This window comes from Periplaneta americana, chromosome 10 (assembly GCF_040183065.1).
Source record: "Periplaneta americana isolate PAMFEO1 chromosome 10, P.americana_PAMFEO1_priV1, whole genome shotgun sequence".
In the NCBI taxonomy this organism is placed as follows: Eukaryota; Metazoa; Arthropoda; class Insecta; order Blattodea; family Blattidae; genus Periplaneta; species Periplaneta americana.
This window is the reverse complement of record NC_091126.1, coordinates 96,060,279-96,081,798: the sequence shown is the minus strand read 5'-3', so window position 1 is coordinate 96,081,798 and position 21,520 is coordinate 96,060,279. Positions and strand designations below refer to the sequence as shown.

General features: G+C 36.6%; 1 protein-coding gene and 2 non-coding genes across 7 annotated transcripts in view; 1 reads left to right on the top strand and 2 right to left on the bottom strand.

Moving 5' to 3' along the window:
• The window catches only part of LOC138707912 (KN motif and ankyrin repeat domain-containing protein 1-like), a 437,992-nt gene that overhangs the window by 19,557 nt on the left and 396,915 nt on the right, over nucleotides 1-21,520 (bottom strand). For 3 of the 5 annotated variants that reach the window (XM_069837956.1, XM_069837959.1, XM_069837960.1), the window contains one exon: nucleotides 18,332-21,374. In XM_069837956.1, the coding sequence (XP_069694057.1) occupies nucleotides 21,156-21,374 (219 nt within the window). In that variant the 3' untranslated portion in view covers nucleotides 18,332-21,155. Of the gene's footprint in view, nucleotides 1-2,488; nucleotides 7,741-18,331; nucleotides 21,375-21,520 lie in introns of those variants that run through there. The other 2 variants (XM_069837958.1, XM_069837957.1) reach the window with 2 other exon arrangements.
• TRNAN-GUU (transfer RNA asparagine (anticodon GUU)) lies at nucleotides 19,071-19,142 on the bottom strand. Its single transcript has one exon. It is a non-coding gene; the product is annotated as a tRNA-Asn (tRNA).
• On the top strand, nucleotides 19,443-19,514 carry TRNAN-AUU (transfer RNA asparagine (anticodon AUU)). The gene has a single exon. It is a non-coding gene; the product is annotated as a tRNA-Asn (tRNA).

The following is a 21,520-nucleotide window of genomic DNA, read 5'->3' as shown; positions in this document are numbered from 1 at the left end:
TTCACAGAGTGGTTCCTTTGCTTGCTTTGTTCTCGCAAGTTGTGTGGATCCTGTCTCTAAGTTTTCCTTGTTAGTTTATGCTCTTTATGCATTGTTATAATGGTGACTAAACAGGAAAAATTAACTATTAAGCAGAAAGTGCAAAATAATAAGGGATGTCGAGGTAATCCTCAAATAACAGTATTGCATATGGCAAAAAAAAAAAAAAAAAAAAAAACATGGTTTGCCAACTACTGGTACTTCATTATGGTGAATAATGCAAAAGAAAAAAGAAATTTTCAATGCCGAGTTTCAGTGTGCTACGGATTCAACCAAATGAAAAAACATTCGTGCCTCACCAGTTGAAGAATTAGAAAATATTATAATTAAACTAATTGCAAATAATAAATATAGGCCTAATTAAATGATTATAATGTTTAGTATTAGTTATTTTAGTATTTTGTTCCCATTTTATGTAAACCTACTTTTAAGTTGCTATTTAAGGAATAAAAAATATAATCCCTCAGAAATTCGTTAAATGGGGTTCTACTCTATCAGAGTGCTGCAGAACACCACTTACAACCAGTTTATATTCGACCGGTTCAGATCAACTGGCGAGGTTGGACATTCGTTCGAATATCTGGCCTTGAAGCGGTTACACGTGGCTAGACAGAATCACAGATATACGAGGCCTGTCTAAAAAGTATCCGACCTTTAGCCAGAAAAAATATTTCAAATACCTGACGGGGTTGGGACCCTAATCCCCTTCAAAGTAGGCCCCTTGTGCTTACACACACTTAGCCCACCGATCCTTCCACTGCCGAAAATACCTCTGGAAGTCTTCTTTTGGAATGGTGTTCAGCTCCATCGTCGCGTTCCGCATTATCTCTTCTCTACTCTCAAAACAGGATCCTTTCAGTGGTGTCTTCAATTTTGGAAACAACCAGAAGTCGCAAGGAGCCAGGTCTGGAGAGTAGGGAGGTTGGCGAACGGTTGTAATTCCATGTTTGGCCAAGAAAGTGTGGATCAATTGGGATGAATGTGCGGGGACGTTGTCGTGATGCAAGTGCCAGTTGTTCGCCGTCCACATGTCTGGTCTTTTGCGCCGAACTGCATCATGGAGTCGCCGGAGAACATCGTGATAGTACTCCTTTGTCACCGTTTGTCCTTCCGGTGCGTATTCGTGATGCACAATTCCATGGACATCAAAGAAAACAGTCAGCATCACCTTGATTTTGCTTCGCACCTGCCGCGCTTTCTTCAGCCTTGGAGACTCGGGATGCTTCCATTGCGACGACTGTCTTTTTGTTTCTGGGTCATACCCGTACACCCATGACTCATCTCCAGTTATCACAGTGTTCAGAAACCCAGGATCAGTGTTGGCGGTGTTCAGAAGGTCCTGTGCAACGTCACGACGGAGGTCTTTTTGTTCTGGGGACAACAACTTGGGCACGAATTTCGCAGCCACTCGGTTCATGTTCAAATCATCACGCAAAATTGCATGTGCAGAATCTTCCAACCTCTTCGGCAATCTCCCGCACGGTCAAACGACGATCTGCCATCACCAAATTTCGCACCCTCTCAACAACAGCTGCACTCCGAGCAGTTTGGGGCCTGCCACAACGCTGCTCACTCTCCGCTGATGTGCGGCCATCTTTGAATCGGTTGAACCACTCCTTAATTTGTGTTACACCCATCGCATCTTCCCCAAACACCTGCTGAATCTTACGAATTGTTTGACTTTGAGAATCACCAAGCTTTTGACAAAATTTGATGCAGTATCTTTGCTCAATTCGTTCAGTCATCTTGCGAGAAAACTAAATCCGACAAACACTTAGAACAGCACCTTACTTGGCGACCACCAGCCAGTGACTGGCACAAGCGAATGTGGTGAAAAAATTCAAGCATGAGCATTACGGTTCCTCCTTCCACCGTGCACAGTGGCGCCGCCTTAGAATCACTACTTTGCGCGGGAAAATTTAAGGTCGGATACATTTTAGACAGGCCTCGTAGAGGACAGAATACCAATCACATTTCACCATACAGGAACTCTGATGACATTTTGTAACTACACAAATGAAGTAATTGAAGGAAATTTACTTTTCCTAATTAAAAAAAAAGGATTAGCTTGAAATTCTTTGGAAAATATTTGGGGCTAAGAGAGATGAAGTTACAGGAGAATGGAGAAAGTTACACAACACAGATGCACGCATTGCATTCTTCACCTAACACAATTAGGAACATTAAACCCAGACATTTGATATGGGCAGGGCATGTAGCATGTATGGACGAATCCAGAAATGCAAATAGAGTGTTAGTTGGGAGGCTGGAGGGAAAAAGATCTTTGAGGAGGCTGAGACGTATATGGGAGGATAATATTAAAATGGATTTGAGGGAAGTGGGATATGATAGAGACTGGATTAATATTACACAGGATAGGGACTGATGGCGGGCTTATGTGAGGGCAGCAATGAACCCGCAGGTTCCTTAAAAGCCATAAGTAAGTAAGTTAGCTTGAAATAGGGTTATAATTGATAGGACACTTTGGTACATTTATCTTCATAACTAATATATAAATCAACTAATGGACACCAGTAACAACAAAGGAAATAAACGTAATGCACAGATGAAATCTGACGTGTAAACAAACACAAGAATAAAATAAATTACAATTACTTACAAAAGAGAAGAGCAAATAAGTACACATTTACTATTGTAACGTTCATACTTTAAACTCAAAATACATAGGCTACCTCTGAAGGAGTAATTGTTAATATAGCCTATGTCTTTTAATTATTCTAAGTGGATATATTATTATTTCTCTAATAAATCGTTTTTAGGGAGATAAGTTATTAACAAAAATAAAAGCACTCTCAAGTCTAATTATTGTAGTTTCATGATGCGTGCTTCAATCAATGAGAAGAGAGGAGGAAATATCATTTCAAAGGTACACAATGATAATCGCATTCTTGCAACGATTCTTGGAACTCCTGGATGGCTCAATATTATCTGTCTTTCATGATCCAGAGCCGTCCAACGGACTCGGACATTCATTAAACCGAACATTGGACTACTCTGCGAAACAGAACAGCTTCGCATACTGTCTATAGTGCCAGGTGTTCAGTAGCAAATCTGTCTTTTCTATCTTTCGTAACCAGTTATGCAGGACTCTATATACCATTTCACAAAGTTCCTAGTGACAGAAACAAGTTTTAAAATAATATCCTGATCACATGTGTTGGCTGCTAATGTTAATTCATGGAAGTGTAACTGACCAGTACACGTTAATTTGGAACTCCTAACAGAACTTCTATTTGCCTTTTCGACATACCTATATAAGGGTAAGTTTTACAAACCATAACAATAATTTACACAGAACAAACCTCGTTACTATTTATTTATTAATCCGCCAGGGGTCGCAGTTGTTTTTTCGACTGGGCAATATCATTTTGGTGAATTACACGATGTTTCTCTTTTATTGGTTGTTGCAATCTTCAATATCTCTCCACTACTTTCCTTAGAGTGTAATAAAAATAAGCATCATTGTTGATCTGGATCTGGAGTATACTCTTGTTGAATAAGAGCCTAGTCGTTTCCACAGTGTGCGACCTTTGACGTTTTATTAATTAACACATGTTCTAAATATTTGATTATACTTTCTTTCCCATTATTCCGGCACATTCTGTGACTTTGTGAACAGGTGTTATTACACATAGTAGAGAGTTAATACACCTGGATATCAATTTACCACAGTTTACACAAAATAATATAAGTAATATGACAATCGATCAATAAAAATAAACTGAACAGGAGTCCTAATTTCAGTGGGACAGCTTCATCTTTCACTTTACCTAAGCCCATTTCATTTGTGAACCTGCTTCATTGCACTTAATTATATAGGATTCAGGACCTTTGCACCAAATTCTGAGGGATGATAGGTTTCACATGAAGGACCATATTTTTGTCAGACAACCCATGAGGTGTGAACTTTCATAATATAGTTTGTTCAAAATAAAATTTAAAAAAAAAATGCTTCAATACATTTTTTTATGTAAGCATCGGTGGCGAGTGGTGATATTTTTCAGGGGGGACCAGCAGTAATGGAACTGTCATGACACTATTTAACAATAAACAGGAGAAATGTAAAAAATGTTAGCTAGTATGTATTACAACGAAAATAAGACTTATCAGTAGAGCAAAGATTTATATGTAGTATGAGTTAAGAATGATGCCGAGTATAGTTGAGTCAATGTGATGCCAATTAAGAAGGTTTTAAGCCTAGTTGACAAGACTCGAAATGCAAGAAAAGTCACAAGGACTAGACAATGAAGCTTTTAAACCCCCTGCTGTTTTGTAAGTGGTGGTTAAGAGGATTAAAGACCTTTAGTGCTAACTAATGGAAGTAGTGAATGACAAGAATGGCAAGTATGAGGAGTGGGGGGCATGGCTTGCATGTTTATAAACTATACCGACTAAAAATATTAGCTATTATTACATACGAATCCTAACTTTACTCATCAGTTACCACCTGCATGTGTACATCAACAGAATCCTCCCCTATCCTTTTCGGGGAAATTTTTCTATGACATCGTAAAAATATCTTCAGCTTTGAATTTTGTTCAATAGAGTCTTTTCGATCGATAACAGTGAAAGTCACGAAAGCCTGTCTTCGCACTGAGTGTTCCGTACGTAACTCTTTACGTGTTTTAAACAGGAAAAAGTACGTTCCACTGTGGAGGTGCTCACTGGAATTGTAGCTATTAGACAGTATATTTTATAAACTTCTGGAAATGCTTCTTCTCCTAACTCGGTGTCTTTCAAAAACTTTGCTATCTCAGTCACTGTCCTGCCTGAAAAGTCTGACAACCTATGAACAGCCACTAACTCACTTCGCAAATTTTCGAAATGAAACAAGTTTTTGTAGCCTGATCTTAGAGATGTACACAAAATTTCGGGAAATCTGGTTTTGAAAGATTCAAACTTTTTCGAATCAAATAGCTCGATAAATGTTAGTTCTTCTAAATCATGAAATCTGTTTTCCATTTAGCTAACTATCGTGTCAATTATCTCATTGTAAAGACGCAAATGTCTCATTCTGGGATCGTCCAATTCACCTTCCTGATGGCACTTTCTAGGTTCATTCTCATTTGTATTACTTTCTTCTAGTGTTGCATACATATCATCAAAATTGTTTCGAGATTCTTGAATGAAATAAATGGTCTCTTTCATTTTTCTTATGCAATAATTTACATCAAAAGTCTTTGTCTGGAGAATATTGAATAATGTATCAGTGAGAGCAAAAATATGACTGAAAATTTCCAACAGAAAAGAAAAGGTGAACTCCTTCAATGATGCTAAATACCTATCCTTTGGCAGAAATAAAAGTGTTGCTATCCCAGCAGTCTGGGTCATCAACAATATGCTCAAGAAATGAGATCAGTTCTGTCTTATTTTCATGCAGCGTGTTCACAATCCTAGAGTTGTAATTCCAATGTGTAACTGACACTGTTGGAAACCTCTTCTTGACTTCTTATGCATTCAATGCATTTACACGCTCTGTTGAATGAGAAAAAAAGAGCAAAAAATATTCAATGTCATGAAAAATATTTTACATTCCTTTATAAATTGCACTGACTGCGATAGAACTAGGTTAAGCCGATGAGGATAACAGTGGACGAAAAACGAATTGGGACATTTTTTTCACTAGTGCTTGCAACACATTTAAATCATCAGAAAATGTTGCAGCCCTGTCATATCCTTGAGCTACGAGCTTGTCCTCACACTGAAAGTCCAAAAGGATTTTAAATACATGTTCATTTAAAGCAACTGCAGAGAGATTATTGCCGACATCTGTAAAACCTAAAAACCTCTCCTGAATTTCACCCTCTTTTACATAATGAATGTCAGTGGAAAGTTGAGATAATTTTGCAATATCTGTCGTTTCGTCCAGCATTAAAGCAACAAAAGGTGCATTTTTTACTTCTTCCTTTATTATGTCTAGAGTTACATCACTAATACTTTCAATAATATCATTTTGAATTCAACTTGATGTACTTTTGAAAACTTTAGTGCTTTGTAAGTGTGTGTCTAATTTGATATCATACTTGGATAGCACGTGCAAGAATTCAATATAGTTTCCCTCATTAACTGATTCACTGTGTTCGTTATGACCTCTGAAATGTAGCTCTAGCTTCGCCAGTAAGCAAGTTACATTGATTAATCGCTTCATTATTTCTCTATCAGAGTTAACTTCAGCAATGTGTTTCAAAACATCCGCCCTGCGTTGTTCACTTAGTTGAAAGTCTATCCTTGTTTTACCGAAAGTTTTACATTTCGTTATTACAGATAAATGTGATTGCGTCTTCTCATGGCGAATCTTTGCTTTGTGAAAATTACTGATATCAGAGAAACCTGTACTATTCCATACTCCTCTATCAGTTTCAAAAAGAACACAAGGCCAGCAAAATAATTTATTTGTTAGCCATTTTGAAGATTCATAATATTCAATTTTGAATTGATGTACATAGTTTTTCATTTTTGTACTCCTGAAAACATCTGGTGTAGGCCTACCTTTTACTATAATATTTTGCTTTTCTTGAAAACTTAAACTTCCAAACAAAGTACCAAGTACCAATGCTTAACAAATGATCCAAAACACAACACTGTGATTGTTGGCAGTCATGACTGGTACCGCTGCCGGATGGAAAAAATTCTGACGATGCAGTTGGTATGAGCTGTAAAGGACTTGCATTTCGAAACGAGTCCCTTTCTATCTTTACTAAACAGCGTAAAACACACAATATTGTTTTAACCCATGTTACACTTCACAGGCACACTTTCAGTACTTACTGATAATGCACAAAAACAATAAATGTACTAATATATTCTTTCTAACAAGAATGGAGACACAGAAATTGTTTACCAGGGAACACCCAACCATATTTACTGTTCACATAGGCAAGGGAACAGCTTTAAATCTGCTAGTCCAGTGCTAGCCCAGCATGAGCTGGACGTGTCCAATTTTACAGATGTTGCGCACTGAGGAGAGGAAACAAATTGAAGTTGTCAATTGTCATATCTTGAAACTTTTTAAAATTCAAACATGAAATGTAATAAATTTTATAAGTTGATGATACTTAGAGGACTACACTAGTCCTACTACTCCATTGATGGCACGCCACTGGTAAGCATCCATATTGTACATAGGATTTTCGTGTCAAAATACAGTAATTTCTGCAGTTGTATAGGTATGAATTTGGTTTGGATATTTGTTCACTTTCCATACAGTGGTTTTTTGCATTTTTCTGAAAAGGAAAACGTATACAAAACTGCGTTCTGAAAGTCCACTCCTCCCATTTTCTTTGCTGTGTCATTCAGAAGCTACATGATCTTAGACTATGACAAAATGAATTACTTAATTTACTTCCATACATTTTACATCAGGTATTCAAAATGTCCATCCTGAACTGCATTGAATCCATGACTCTGACTGCTGAACTCTCTCCAACATGTGGGGTGGGGTCTCTGGTGAAGATGGTCAAAGGCAGCATGTTCTGCACAATTGGTTCCTCTCTGGTTTATACTGGGGTGGTGTACACCACATTCTTCACATGTCCCCAAAGGAAAAAGTCAAGGAGTGTTATGGCGGGTGATTGCAGTGGCCATGCAAAGGGTCCCTCTCTCCCTATCCACTGCTCCCAGTAGATGTGCTCGCACAGCAAGAGTGGTGGTGGGACTCCATCATGTTGAAACCATATGCCCCTTCGCAATCATAACAAACAAATTACAGCATTTGTTTCCAATTTTCTTCAGTTCATGACAACCTTGGTGTATCAGGATTTTTTGACTGCACCATGATCTTATATTTTTGAAAGTATTTTTTGAAACTAGTTGATGAGCTAAGTTACGTGCTTTTCAAAAACAGATTTTATGATGCCAGAGAAATCAACTTCATTAGAGATCACGAACTGCTGCAACAAGGAGATATAATCATTGCTGAAGTCATTAATTTTTTTCTCCATAGTTGCAATTTTTCTCTGAAAGTTGAGACTTTCTCGACCACTAAAATGTGCATATTGTCTCCCTGCAGAAAGAGATTCAAAGCATTCAAATTTTCAAATGTATCACAAAAGTCTGCTAGTATTGCCAAAAAAAAAACCATTTCACTGAAGTGTTTGGCAGAATCGTGCTTTTTTTTCTGCAAGGGAAGTGTATATTTCCTGCTGTAATTCAAATGTACTGAAAGAAAGAGCCATTGGGAGATCCAGTAGTACAACAAAGATATTTATTCACCTCCCAATATCCTCACAATTTTGTTTTAACCTTGCTTTCATTGGCCGAGTTTTTATAAAGTTTACCGCAATCACCACACATTCTAAGACCAGACTCAGTGGAGGATTCTGATACTTTTAATGCGAGTGGTTCCCTGTGAATTATGTAATTTCTCCTCAGTGCATCCACAGCTTTGTTTTGAATAAGTGCCTGCAATACTCCACAAGAGCTGGACAAAGAACCAGTATCAGTCCAGGATCTCGAAAAAGATAACAGAAGGACTTCCACAATGTAATTACCATCTAAGATCTGTACAAAGAAAATCAAATTATACAATCTTATTACTGTCCATAACCTCATCCAGCTGCAATCCAAATGTCTTCACTTTTAGTTTTTCAATTACTTCATCATTGTGCTGAATTCTGGGACTGATAATATTGTTAGAGAAAGGCACATTTGAAGGCAGTTTTCCCACAGACTCAACTGAACATAATGTTCATAATATCTACAGCAACTGGTAGAATTATTTGTTCCACGATGGTATGGGGTTTTTTTACACTTTGCAACTCTGAACCTTATATGATTCTAAAAAAGGATTGCCTGATATGAATACCTGTTAAGAAAAATTAGTTCTACTTTTCTGTTCTTTTAACTTTCTGGTAAAACAACCGCGAGGTTTACCAACTATGTTGCAATAATTGGTTTCTAAGTATGTTCTAGCTTACTTGGAAGCATGCATGCACTTTGGTGCCATAAGTTTCACACACAGTAGGCAGTCTCTCTTCATCATTAACATCTGTTGATGTTAAGATAAAATCCAAATAAGTTCGGAATATGTATGATAAGCACATTCTTGTGTTAAATTTTAACGTACCTTGTTAACATGTTTCGACCTATTTTGGGTCATCTTCAGAACTGGTCGTTGTTGGTCTTGGCGCCTCTTGTTTCCTGTGTGGGTGCATTCGTAGTGTAGAGTCAAAGAGTGTATGTGTTTTGAAATTGAGTTGTGTGTTGAGAATATCGTTGGGGTGTGTTTTCGTGTGTCTGTATATTTCATAATGTTCTAGTGTGTTTAGTTTCTGGCTTTTTGGTTGGATGTGCAGTATTTCCATGTCTGTGTTGATATCTCTGTAGGTGTGGTTGACATTTGTGATGTGTTCTGCATATGTGGAGGTGTTTTGTAATTTTGTTATGGCTGTGATGTGTTCTTTGTAACGTGTTTGAAATGATCTGCCTGTCTGTCCTATGTAGAAGTTATTGCAGGTGTTACATTTGAGTTTGTATACGCCTGTGTGGTTGTATTTGTTTGTTTGTGTTGTTTGTGTGTTGAGATGTTTTTGTAGAGTGTTATTTGTTCTGTATGCGATGTTGTAATTTAATTTCTTGAATGAGGTTGCAATTTTATGTATGTTTTTGTTTTCGTATGTTAGTGTGGTGTATTTTTTGTTTTCTTGTGTTTGTGTTGTATTCTTCTGTTTTTTGTGGTTTTGTTTTATCTTACGTATTATGTTGTCTATTATGTTGGGGTTCTATCAGTTTTCTTGTGCTATGTATTTGATTGTGTTTAGTTCTTCACATATACATATTTCACATATGCAGAACACATCACAAATGCCAACCACACCTACAGAGACATCAACACAGACATGGAAATACTGCACATCCAACCAAAAAGCCAGAAACTCAACACACTAGAACAATGAAATATACAGACACACGAAAACACACCCCAACGATATTCTCAACACACAACTCAATTTCAAAACACATACATTCTTTGACTCTACACTACGAATGCACCCTCACAGGAAACAAGAGGCGCCAAGACCAACAACGACCAGTTCTGAAGATGACCCAAAATAGGTCGAAACATGTTAACAAGGTATCTTAAAATTTAACACAAGAAAGTGCTTATCATACGTATTCTGAAGTGATACAGTGTTAAAAGTTGTGTAATCAAGATGTATAATCCAAATAACTGTTATCATATTTAAGATATTTCCGCTTTTTCACACCCCACCACTAGTTTGTGGAGCATTCTCTTTATTTTCACTCCTACGATGTTTATTAATGTTCAATAAAACTTGTCCGTTTTTAGGGATATAAAAACAACTAAAAATTTACCCGAACACAACACCATTCAGTTGGTTCTACCTTCAATAACCCAAGACTGTGGAGGAAGCTATTTATATACAAAAATCAAGTGTCAAAAAATGTGATAAATAACTCGAAAATTTCAGTCACTAGAATACTAGAGTCATATTGATGCAGTGAGCAACATTCACGTCTGTCTATGCGGTGGGATGAGAAAGAACTGTCTTTGCACTGCAGTCACTAGAACAATCCAGCGTTTAATAGACTCTATTAAAATTCTGACATTGCCCATCGTAAATATCGTATCAATACATCGAAAGTCCAACTCTAAAACCACTTTAAAATATTGGAATGTTTCGCACCACCCCTATAAGCCAGCTATGGCACCACAGTACAGAGTTTGAGAACCAATGAAATACAGTGTTACCAGCTTCAAAACATTTCTTATGAGCTTAGTGTTCATTGATGTACAGTTGTCAAAAAAAAGAGAGGCCGCACTCGTGAACAGTGAAAATTTTCTAAGTCCACTTTGGGTCACGGCGATGTTACACGATGCATGTCCTTGTAGAAGCAGTTCCGGAACTATGGAATTATTTCATATCTGCGTCTCATAGACAAGTGGTAGAGTGCTCGCTTAATGATTGAAAGATTGGAAGTTCGGGCCTTGTTCAAGTTTTCATTTTATTTTTTTAATCATTCTTTAGCAATATAAATAATATTCAAATTATAATTTGTATTCTGTTACCGTTCTTTCGCATTATAAATAATATTCAAGTTACCATTAATATTGTTATCATTCTTTCACGATATAAATACTCTGAATTTATATAAGAAATTATTATAATATAAATAACCATTTTTCTTTGTAAAATAGGTAATTTTATTTAAATAATTAATTATTTATTATATAATATCTTATATTTAAACAAACCGATATTTATCATTTATATTATGTTATCGTTCTTTAGTGATCCTGTATAAATAATATGGAAGTTACTTATATTCTGTTATCGTTGTTAGCAATATAAATAATATTCAAGTTATCATTTATATTCTGTTATCGTTCTTTAGCGACATAAATAACATAAATTTAATATTAGTTTTGGAACAATATAGTTGCATAATAGTGGTTTTAGTTTTTTCTTTTTACATTATTACATTATATTTTCTTCTAACACAATAAAATGAAAAGGAGTAACGAGGAATTGAACCTGAGACGTTTACATAAAAATTCCGACGTTCTTCTGACTGAACTATGAAGGCACAAGTAAAGAAACATTTGCGGAATAATTGGCCCAATTCCCCTCCAAGATTTCTGATGATTTGTAGAAGTTCGTCCAGGATGCGGGGGACAAAGGCTAATTGGGATTTCCCGGTATCTGATCGGGTCAAAAATACTGATAGAACTAATATTTAACCCTTGTGGTGAATTTCGGTGAAGTCCGGAGGCCCCAATTAGTCAAATCCACTGTCTTCACCACCACGCTTGGGCCCCCTACAATCCATTAAGATTCGAAAGAGAAAGTGGTGTGCAGAAAGCAACGGGAAGTTAATGCATTTATCCTTCCCAAGAAAAACTGCAAACATGAGCAAAGGAAGCTTTTAACAGAAAAAGAAGCATTTTCTGCGACCTCTGGAAAAAGAACTAAGGAACAGACTAGTGAAGTGTTTTGTGTGGCACTGTATGGGGAAAAAACATGGACATTACGATGAAATGAAGAGAAACATATCGAAGCATTTGAAATGTGGTTTTTTTATTTTTATTTATTTTATTCGGTTATTTTACGACGCTGTATCAACATGTAGGTTATTTAGCGTCTGAATGAAATGAAGATGATAATGCCGGTGAAATGAGTCCGGAGTCCAGCACCGAAAGTTACCCAGCATTTGCTCGTATTGGGTTGAGGGAAAATCCCGGAAAAAACCTCAACCAGGTAACTTGCCCCGACCGGGATTCGAACCCAGGCCGCCTGGTTTCGCGGCCAGACGCGCTGACCATTACTCTACAGATGTGGACTGAAATGTGGATGTGGAGAAAAATGGAACATGTGAAGTGAACAGACAGAATAAGAAATGAAGTTGTGTTGGAAAAAGTGGATGAAGAAAGTATGATGGTGAAACTGATTAGAAAGAGAAAAAGGAATTGGTTGGGTCACTGGTTGAGAAGAAAATGCCTACTGAGGGATGCACTGGAAGGAATGGTGAATGGGAGAAGAGTTCGAGGTAGAAGAAGATATCACATAATAGACGACATTAAGATATGTGGATCATGTGCGGAGACTAAGAGGAAGGCAGAAAATAGGAAAGATTGGAGAATGCTGGGTTTGCAGTGAAAGACCTGCCCATGGGCAGAACGCTTATGTATGTCCAGGATGCTTGGAATGTCGTGGCTGAGAATTGTAGTTATTTGAAAAGACTCTAGTCGATTCCATGCCCACTCGTCTGCAAGAATGCTGGGTAACTTTCGGTGCTGGACCCCAGACTCATATCACCGGCATTATTACCTTCACCTCATTCAGACGCTAAATAACCAAGATGTTGATAAAGCGTAGTAAAAAAAATAATCGAATGCAAGATATGATCGAGATGTGGGAAAGACAGATTAAATATATTGAATTGTAGCTTTTTGTTTTGTTTTTTGAACGATTAATTGTTTGAATGTTCTAAGGCAGACGCCAGTAAGTTTCTTTTGTTTATGCCACGAAAGATATTTTTGTTGAGAATAAAATCTTTTTTTTCTTTCCATTTGCAGCCATAATATCATAATAAGTAATGATAAAGGCATGGCATAATACATCCATGAACTTGATGTTAATTACTAAAATAATCATAAAAGGGAAAGGAGCAATTATGTATATTTTGTATCTCTCTTAAAAACAAAACAAAAAAAATAACATAAAGAGCATGAAGTTGTATTCGAACGCAGGATCTCACGAATAAGAGACCAGAACACTACCATTATGCTATCAAGTAACGCAAATAATACTTTAATTATAACTGTAGATATCAGGCAACGTGATACAACATGTAACATCACCTGTCTCCGAACTGTAGCGAAGATATCTGAAGGGAACTTTGCTTCTGGAGAGCGGCCACTTTTTCTTTTGACAACTGTACAGGTAGGGGTGAGGAAAAGGGGAGCGTAACTTGGCTGAACATTGTGAACATTGCCACTGAAACCAATGTATGTAGCACTGCATTTTAAACAGGGGTGCATACCTCAACTGTTCTCTGACAGAAAATGGTCCTCCATGTGAGATCCATCATCCTTCCGAGTTTGGTGCAGAGTCCTGAATCACCCTGTGTATCAATGATTGGCATTTCTTGTCTTGCGAGTCAACCTCTTAATACACAAGCAAGTCGGAGGGGTAAGGCATGAACTCCCTCCCCTTAGCCATCACTTCTTCATTCAACGTTAAGCAGTTTGGGTATCCTCCCCCTCCTACATTTCCATTTTTTGTGTATTGCAGGTTGCATTTTATATCACGTAATCTTTGCCGACCACTGCTGTATAATATACGCAACAATCAGTGAAAGTCATCTAGTGAGCATGGATACTTATACGAGTGGTTTGTTTGGATATTCTGATTCCCATGTGCTGTTGCAGCACACGTCTGCACTTTTTGCCAGTTAGTTCACTTAGTAATAATTGTTGCTAGGATATACGTAGAACAATGTTAAACACGAAATTTTCTTCCAACACCGAGTTGCAAATTAAGTATCCTTTCCTGAAGAAAACAACAACATAAATATGATGGTCATTGTGAAATGTGTAAATACATTTGAATATTGTTCACAGTGAAGATAATGATGTATTAAATACCTGTACAGAAATAAACATAAACTAACAGATCAAGTCCCATGTTTAAGTGTTTAAGTGTTCACCCAATTAAGATCATCGTCTCTGACACTGAAAGATTTAGAATTGGCTGCTGTGGAAGGTATGTGAACTTAACATACTGTGTAAGAAAATCAAAGTTATTGATCACAAAATGATATTCACTACAACAGACCTAAGAATTATAAATCAACACATACAAACTGCAAGATTTTTAGCTTCTTTACTAGGATTCATTTTTAGCATTTCATGTATGTAGATCGTCTGGTTAAGATCCAAGGTGCACCACATGGAGGCAATCTACTTCATCCCACAGAAACGAAGTAGTATACACACACAATAGGAAAAAATATTTCCAAGGCAGACTTTACTATACAAGACCTCAAAACTGGTATTTCATATCTAAGGCCAAAGAAAAGCTGTGAAGCTGATAAAATCCCAGCAGAACTAATAAAAAACCTGGACCTGACTGCTCTTAAGAAATGTATTCAGATTATGAATCTTATATATATGACAACTGTATAATCTAAAGATCGTAATCATCTTGAAACCTAACAAGCTATTCATCCGAATCACTGGAAAGCTGTAGACGCATTTCTCTAACATGCATTTTTACTAAAACCATGGAAAAAATGATCACCTCCAGAATAAAAATTGGTCTTTAGATAAATAAAACTTGCTAAGTCCTGCACAAGTAGGATTCAGGATATTTTACTCAATTGCTTAACAAACAACAATATAAAGTCAATCCCTGAACAAGAAAAGAGTCAGTACTCGCCATTTTCATTGACTTCAAAGGGGCATTCGATGAAACTGGTACAAAAAATTCTAGAATAGGAATCTGCAGAAAAATGCGAAATCAGTATTACAACTTCCTCAATCAACTTTCTGTGAGGGGAGGGGGAAGAGAGAGAAAGAGTGAGAAAATCTAAAAATTCAAGCAATCCCACAGTGGTTTACCTCAAGGCTCTTGTGTCCAATACTGTTCTCTTCAATATGACAACAAATGATCTCCACAATATGACACAAAAAGTTCCAGGTGCAAAAGTAGTACTGTAGGCATTTGATCTGGTAATGTGGATGTTATGTTTTATTTAACGACGCTCGCAACTGCAGAGGTTATATCAGCGTCGCCGGGTGTGCCGGAATTTTGTCCCGCAGGAGTTCTTTTACATGCCACTAAATCTACTGACATGAGCCTGTCGCATTTAAGCACACTTAAATGCCATCGACCTGGCCCGAGATCGAACCCGCAACCTTGGGCATAGAAGGCCAGCGCTATACCAACTCGCCAACCAGGGCGACTGGTAATGTGGATCTCAGCATCACAGAGAAACCATAAAGAGCTCAACACAATATGAATGCTGCCTTTCAAAAGTTGGTGTACTACCTACAATATTGTAATGGACACAACATAAAACATCGTACAGTTGTTCACACTATGTCACAAATTACCAGATATATTCGATCAATACAACATTTCAGAAAGTCAAAATGCTAAGTACCTTGACAACTAAATTGATAAAAAAAAAAAATCTCACATGTAATCAACAACATGCTGAAATAACTGTAATTATGGGAAGGAAAAGATAAATCTACTAGAAATTCCAGGTGGGGAAAATAAAAAATCCTCTCAATACAACATAAACTTTCATCAAGCCCATCTTATTATATTCTCATAATAGCAGAATTCTAGTAAATGCACAGGCTCCATGCATCAGTTAGAATTAATTAAAATCAAGTGCTCAGAATTATTCAATGTTTTTTCCTTAAAAAAATAAGGTTACTTATATAGTCTTTAAGAAGCGGATATAAAGAGAAATAATTCACACCTGTGGAGTAAGGGTTAGCGCATCTGACGGCGAAAACAGGTGGCCCAGGTTCAAATCCCTGTCGAGGCAAGTTACCTGGTAGAGGTTTTTTCTGGGGTTTTCCCTCAACCCAATACGAGCAAATGCTGAGGGACTTTCGGTGCTGGACCCCAGACTCATTTCACCGGCATTATCAGGTTCATTTATTCAGACACTAAATAACTTCAGCATCGTAAAATAACCCAATTAAAAAATGAACAGAAACATCGTTCATCAGTAGCACATGATTTCTATTATCATTGTATGCAATATCTGAATAAATGGTGTGGATACATCGAAATTCTTTCTCTATGCATTCCTATGGGTTCTACTGAAACAGAAACTTCAACGACCTGACGTTAAAAAAAGCACGCAGTTTGTTTCAAAGAAAGAATTCTTTGTCTTAATTTTGTTGTGAAACAAGTGACCAGTAATAAGATTTCGTCGTGAAATAATAATTCTGTTACACTTATGGACAAATGTTTGAAAGAAATATTTCATTTCAAAGCAGACAATGTTAGGTATCAATGAATTAGTGACATTCAATGCAGTCTATACTTCCTAGGAACTAACGCATCTGTCTAGAGTATCTCTCCCTTCCTCACAAAGTATGCACTTCCGAAAAATCCCATATAAGCTGAATACTTTCAAAAGTATGCTGATGATAGAATGATAGAATTTGTTTTGAAAGGCAGTATGTTACATTAGCTTAACAGTTGTAGACAATTTCACTTAATGTAAATATATGTTACATTCTTTTAAAGCATATTTCAGAACATTTATTTTTCCTATTTTTATATTTTATTTATTCATTTATCTTTACAGGAATGATCCCACTTCCATTGAGGTACAAATCATCGGAAATCTATTAAGACTTATTCACTTAAATTTGAAACTACAAATCTTTTAATTCCTCAACTCGTTCCCATAATATTTGTCACTTGAAGCAATATTATGGTCGTGTTGTTAAGATTCGTGGTTCAATGGCTCAAATCTAGGTGAAAGAGATTTTTAAGAGCAACAAAAATCTTTTAATATAGTTATCTTTAGAAGAGAAGCAGAACTGGAAAATTATGTCAGGCAAAATTTACCGCCAATAACTAATCTATTAATATTCAAACTCTACTGGACTTCAATCTCGTGTACCATATCATTGGTGATATTGAATTCTGCCTTCCAGTTGTCCTCACCTCAGAAATGAAATTCCGCCAGACTAGCAGAATTTTGTAGTTTCTAGTACTTGACTAATCAACAGGTAACATGTTCCAAAAAGAATGAAGGAATTCCATTGTAATAGTACACTGCAATGCGAATTTATTAATTACATTAAATATATATACACTGTCGAGAGAAGTCTCCACATGTAGGGAATGTGGCGACCTTCGAGAGGCAGGCACAGATCAATGCATTCCAACCAGCTCTGATGCACATGCTATATGTCTAGAATCACATCACAGCAAGCATCAATGATGCAGTCATGTAGATGGTGCATGTCCCGGATTTTCTCCTGGGAGACCTGCGAGTTAAGCTGACATTAGAAATAAAAATCAAGGGATGTGAAGTCTGGGGAATGGTACTTTGAGATTTTGCAGGAGAAGATAATACTGCTGATGTTGAATGCAGAGGGGGATTTCCCAGCATACTTTCAGAAAGATGGGCACCTCCCCCTTAACTCCCATCCTGTTCATCAACTGCTGACAGGTACTTTTTCAACCATTGGATTGGCCAATGAGGACCCAACAAATGACCATCCTGTTCCCCAGACCTCACATTTCTTAATTTTTACCTCTGGGGTCACGTTAATTCACAGATCTACTGGGAGAAAATTTTGACTTACAACATCTGCAGGCACTGTCAATATCTGCCATCATGTGATACCAGACATTTTGCAGTGTGTGCATCAGAACTTGTTAGAAGACTTTGACATATGCCAGACTCTCGAAGGCCGCCACACTGAGTACATTATGTGACATTTTTATTTTGATATGACATTCCTTACATATGGAAACTTTTGGGTCACTGTGTGCGTGAGTGTGTATATATTATATTATTAGCCAGTTAATTTAAATTGCAATAATAGCAGGGTTCACTTATTTCTTACATATTTATTCTAAAGCTCTGCACGCAACAAGTTATTTTAAATTCTAAGTAGAATGTTAAGGTCTATTAGAATTATGTTCAGAATTTCTTAAAAAATACACTCATTTTTTGCATGTCTTATTGTATGAATCCCTTTAGTATAGTACCAAATTATGAATTTAAGTATGAATACTTTTATAGAAAGAAAAAAATTACTGTATAAAATATTAAAATGTAACTTAAGCACGAACAATGTGCATTATTTTATTAGTGCCAAACAAACCCAAGAAGTTATGAATACAGTCTTATCAAATAATTTTAATATATGCCCAAGAATTAAATTCAAATATTAACATTACTGAGTCTAGTAACTCCACCAATAAAGGAAGAACTTAAATGAGTACCTATTGTACATTGCAATGATACAACAGCCTAAGGTTTAATAGTTACACCATTGTCTCTGAATTGTCAAAAAAATAATTTCTAATTTGCTAATTTGTATAGAGTACATATGGTTGGAAATGGAAGACCACATTGATTAAATGGAATACAAATGGATATTTTCGAGTAATATTTAAAATTATTACATTTTATAGGATAGAATTTGACTTTAAACTTAACTGTTTAAAATTACTGTGTGTACAAATAGAAACTGTTATGATCAAAGAGTCTTCTCGTTTCTTTCAAAGTAGGTAAACAATATCGTGGGGTTTCTGTGAAAACTCTATAACTCCATTTTTCTAAGTTTTGAGAAAAATTGAGATGAAATTTTAGCAGTCTAAAAAAAATAGAAATATGTAGGTGGCAATTATTTATTCGAAACAAATGTTTCTAACAACATTGTTTAATTGAAATTTAGCATTCATATAACATTTCTGAACACTCAACTACATTGCAAATCAAGATTTCAGGTATAACTCCCTGTAAAGTTGATTTGAATAATTTCGAGGGAAAAATTGTTCCGGAGCCGGGTATCGAACCCAGGACCTTTGGTTTAACATACCAACGCTCTACCACTGAGCTACCCGGGAACTCTAACCGACACCGATCCAATTTTTCCCTCTATATCCACAGACCTCAAAGTGGGCTGACAACTGTCAAGCAACCAACTTCGAGTGCACACTAACTCCGTGTGACTTAAATTGTGGTTTTCTGTTAATGAACAGTGACGTGTATTATGCAAATCAAGAACGTCACTGTTCGTTAACAGAAAACCACAATTTAAGTCACACGGAGTTAGTGTGCACTCGAAGTTGGTTGCTTGACGGTTGTCAGCCCACTTTGAGGTCTGTGGATATAGAGGGAAAAATTGGATCGGTGTCGGTTAGAGTTCCCGGGTAGCTCAGTGGTAGAGCGTTGGTACATTAAACCAAAGGTCCCGGGTTCGATACCCGGCTCCGGAACAATTTTTCCCTCGAAATTATTCACTCAACTACATTAATTACCAAATAATGAAAATAATATGTAAACAATATTCACTAGTGGATTTTCCCGGACAAACAACTGTAGGAGTTCTCACGGCAAAAACAATTAATACTCCTAGTCTGAATCATCACTACCACTGCCTTAAGCTCCAGGTTCAGGTGAGGTCCTTAAGAGTTACTGGGGTGGGTAGTTGTTCATACCAGCTCTGGAATTCTTCTGGTATAGCTCCACTTCTGCAAAATTTCAGCAAATCTGCTTTTTTGTCTGTGCTTATTGGAAAATGTTGAGTATACATTCTTTTCAGCTCAATCCTTTCATTCAATCTCTTTGGAAGACCTCTTCTACTTGTATTGATAGATTGATAAGCATTTGGATTGTCATACTGATACAACAAAGGGTGTGTCTTATAGTACTTGAAACATTTGACCATCGGCCAATTCACTTCATTCCCTGCAGTGTCTACTGTTTTATTTCTCAGTACTTGTTTACTTAGTCATTTCAGATCAACAAAATCCTGAAATTTTAATTCTTTTACAACATATGGAGATTTTTTTTGTTCTTTCCGTGAATTTGCTCTAGCAATTCGAAAAATGTTTAGCCAGTCCTGCATTGTATAAACTGAAATGTGTTTCTTATTGTTTCAATTGAACTATGCATGGAGTCAACCTCCATGAAATTATGTCCACTTTCGAAAAACTTCTGTTCTATCACTTAAGTAGGTAGCTTGAACTAGGTACATATTAAAAGTGCTGCAATATGCTGGTTTCGGTTTTGTCCTCCACAAGTATCTGAGAACATGAAAAACCTGTTTCACTTTATCTGGAATAATATTGGTCAAGAAATGCATAAGGCACGTTTCAATTTCAGAACTACCCTTCAAGCAGCTTACTTCCGACCAAGCAGAATAGTAGGCAACAGTAGAGGACATTTTGGCGGAGTGAAACTCTTAAGTAGGCTATTATTTGAGCAACATGTCAAGAATAAAAAGACAAATGAGACAGAAAATGTATTTTATTACAGATTCTTTAATAAATATTACCAGCATCTGTGAAAAAGTAAAACTTGATAATCCTAATTATCAGTAGTGTTAATGGACTTGCTGGATTCTCCCTGTATAAGAGACTGTAAAGTTCTGTGAAAATCCACTAAGTGATTTTAAAGGCTTTTTTCTAGCAATAAAATGTCATTTTAGGACTTACTGAAAATTGACAAAGACTACATCTCCAAAACTATACCTCACAGGAGAAGGTGAGTTTTCCCAGACAATGGAGCATGCCATTTTACATATTCAGATAACAAGAACTCCATTTTCAGAAAAATTAGAGTTATAGGATTTTTGCAGAAACTCCACAATATAGTTGTCGACACAATTTTAACTCAATATAAAGTCCCAGATTTTTCAGACGAGGAAGATCGAGTTGGATTACAGAATTATGTCTCAATATTCAAGTTCATCAATTCGAGAAAAAAAGAAATGGCTTTGTGGTAATGACCAAAATGACTCAATTTCATATTGTATATACACTCAAACAAACAACTTATGCTTAAAGTCAAATTGTACTTCAAGTAAATACAGATTTGCAAGGTATTGTCACTAACCCAATAGATTAAGAGTTTGATCACATAGCTTGCTCGTGGCGTGACACCCGTTCCCGCACAGGACTTGGTGATGGTGGAGTTGTACTTGACAACATGGTGGGTGTAGCACTCTTGGAACGTCTATGTCGTAATGATGTATATGGCGAACTTCCACGCGAAAAATGTTCATGAGCATATAGAAGTACACCTATATCCTTATTTCCTGCATCCATTGCAATGTTCAATGCTGTGCTACCATCCTGTAACAAACACACAAAATGAGTAAGTCTATAGTCTGACCTTCATATCTTACGGTCAATTATGATTCTGTTTTCTAAAACTAAACACTAAGCCTAGCTATTACGAATATTCAATAATCAATGGGTATTATTTCAAGAAATACACA